The sequence below is a fragment of the Pristiophorus japonicus genome, chromosome 11, assembly GCF_044704955.1.
Source record: "Pristiophorus japonicus isolate sPriJap1 chromosome 11, sPriJap1.hap1, whole genome shotgun sequence".
In the NCBI taxonomy this organism is placed as follows: domain Eukaryota; kingdom Metazoa; phylum Chordata; class Chondrichthyes; family Pristiophoridae; genus Pristiophorus; species Pristiophorus japonicus.
In genome coordinates, this window is record NC_091987.1 from 69102191 (window position 1) to 69104915 (window position 2725).

A 2725-nucleotide genomic window follows, 5' to 3' on the forward strand; every position below is an offset into this window, starting at 1 on the left:
ATGTATTTGACCACTGCCACTCTAAACTCATTTAAATTCTGCACCTGAAGTACAATAATGACTCACTCACTCAAGTATATTTATGATTCATTACTCAAACGTTATGACAAATCCCATAATTAGCTGCCCAGTTACTAAAATTTAAATATTCAAGTAATTCTGACTTTTCAAATATCAATTTTATGATAAATGCATTAAAACCTGACGATTTCTACAATGAAATACTGTATCCTGCCTCAAAGCAAGATTTGGTTCAGCGCGGGTCAGGCGAGATGGTGTTCACAACCTGTGGAGCTTCCTTCTGCCTCGACACAAGTGACGGAGCTGTCAGGCGGCGTTCAATAGGCGCTTACACTGCGCTCTGGGCCAAGGAGGCGGTCAGCTCCCGGCTTGCTGTCGCTGTTTGTGCCGAGCGGAGGATTGTGCAGTGTCCCGCACCCAAACTGGCCTGTAATGTATGTTTGTATTCAATATTTTTGTAACTATAATTCTAGTTGAATACATGTGTGATCTGTTTATTGATCTGAAGCAATCCGTCAAACAGACAAACTTTATTTGATTGTGCGTGGTGACGTTATGGATGTAGGCTATCAATATAGTTAAGTGCGAATTAATAATATATTCAGAAAGTATTTAATTGTGAATATAAGAAAATATTATAGACATTTTAAAAACTCCTGAAGAATGCTTCATAGTAGTGGAAGGAATTATACAGAAATGACAGCATGGAAACAGGCCCTTCGGCCCAACCAACCCATGTTGGTGTTTCTGCTCCACGGGCCAGTCTCCTTAATCCCCTGTGCAGTCTGTTTCTGCCGACACTGTTCCGTCCCTTAATAACTTTAAGCACCTAAATCAAATCCAGGTATAATAAACCCCTTCATAATCTTCAAGACCTCTACCTGGTTACCGCTTGGTCTTTTCTTCTAGAGAAAAGAGCCGCAGCCTGTTCAATTTTTTCTGATAGTTATCGTGCGGTTGAATCGGCAGATTGTGTGTGTGTGTGGGGTGGGGGGGGAAGTGTGTGTGGGGTGGGGGGGAAGTGTGTGTGGGGTGGGGGGGGAAGTGTGTGTGGGGTGGGGGGGGGAAGTGTGTGTGGGGTGGGGGTGGGGGAAGTGTGTGTGTGTGTGTGTGGGGGGGAGGAGGTGTGTGTGTGTGTGTGTGGGGGGGGAGGGAGGTAGGTGTGTGTGTGTGGGGGGGGGAGGGAGGTAGGTGTGTGTGTGTGGGGGGGGGAGGGAGGTAGGTGTGTGTGTGTGGGGGGGGGAGGGAGGTAGGTGTGTGTGTGTGGGGGGGGGGAGGGAGGTAGGTGTGTGTGTGTGGGGGGGGGAGGGAGGTGGGTGTGTGTGTTTGGGGGGGGGAGGGAGGTAGGTGTGTGTGTGTGGGGGGGGGAGGGAGGTAGGTGTGTGTGTGTGGGGGGGGGAGGGAGGTAGGTGTGTGTGTGTGGGGGGGGGAGGGAGGTAGGTGTGTGTGTGTGGGGGGGGGGAGGGAGGTAGGTGTGTGTGTGTGGGGGGGGGAGGGAGGTAGGTGTGTGTGTGTGTGGGGGGGGGGAGGGAGGTGTGTGTGTGGGGGGGAGGTGTGTGTGTGTGTGTATGGGGGGGGAGAGGTGTGTGTGTGTATGGGGGGGGGAGGTGTGTGTGTGTGTATGGGGGGGGGAGGTGTGTGTGTGTGTATGGGGGGGGGAGGTGTGTGTGTGTGTATGGGGGGGGGGGGAGGTGTGTGTGTGTGTGTATGGGGGGGGGAGGTGTGTGTGTGTGTGTATGGGGGGGGGGAGGTGTGTGTGTGTATGGGGGGGGGAGGTGTGTGTGTGTGTGTATGGGGGGGGGAGGTGTGTGTGTGTGGGTGGGGGAGGTGTGTGGGGGGGGAGGTGCGTGTGTGGGGGGGGGGAGGTGTGTGTGTGGGGGGGACGTGTGTGTGTGTGTGGGGGGGAGGTTTGTGTGTGTGTGTGGGGGGGAGGTTTGTGTGTGTGTGTGGGGGGGGGAGGTTTGTGTGTGTGTGTGGGGGGCGGGGGGAGGTTTGTGTGTGTGTGGGGGGTGGGGGGAGGTTAGTGTGTGTGTGTGTGGGGGGGGAGGTTAGTGTGTGTGTGTGTGTGGGGGGGAGGTGTGTGTGTGTGTGTGGGGGGGGGAGGTGTGTGTGGGAGGGAGGTGTGTGTGTATGTGTGTGTGGGGGGGGGTTGCGTGTGTGTGTGTGTGGGGGGGGGTTGTGTGTGGGGGGGGAGGTTAGTGTGTGTGTGGTGGGGGGGAGATTAGTGTGTGTGTGGTGGGGTGGGAGATTAGTGTGTGTGTGGTGGGGTGGGAGGTTAGTGTGTGTGTGTGGGGGGAAGGTTAGTGTGTGTGTGTGGGGGGAGGTTAGTGTGTGTGTGGGGGGTGAGGTTAGTGTGTGTGTGGGGGGGGAGGTTAGTGTGTGTGTGGGGGGGGGGAGGTTAGTGTGTGTGTGGGGGGGGGGGAGGTTAGTGTGTGTGTGGGAGGGGGGGGGTTAGTGTATGTGTGTGTGTGTGGGGAGGGTTAGTGTGTGTGTGTGTGGGGGGGGTGTGTGTGTGTGGGGGGGGGGGTTTGTGTGTGTGTGGGGGGGGGGTTAGTGTGTGTGTGGGGGGGGGAGGTTAGTGTGTGTATGTGGGGGGGGTTAGTGTGTGTGTGTGTGTGTGTGTGGGGGGGGTTAGTGTGTGTGTGTGGGGGGGGGTTAGTGTGTGTGTGTGTGGATGGGGGGGGTTAGTGTGTGTATGTGGGGG

At 55.7% G+C, this 2725-nt stretch overlaps 1 protein-coding gene across 1 annotated transcript in view; it reads left to right on the forward strand.

Moving 5' to 3' along the window:
• The first annotated feature begins 351 nt into the window (after positions 1 to 351).
• The window catches only part of vtcn1 (V-set domain containing T cell activation inhibitor 1), a 22427-nt gene continuing 20053 nt past the window's right edge, over positions 352 to 2725 (forward strand). The window contains exon 1 of the mRNA XM_070893495.1: positions 352 to 455. Within this exon, the coding sequence (XP_070749596.1) occupies positions 454 to 455 (2 nt within the window). The 5' untranslated portion in view covers positions 352 to 453. The remainder of the gene's footprint in view (positions 456 to 2725) is intronic.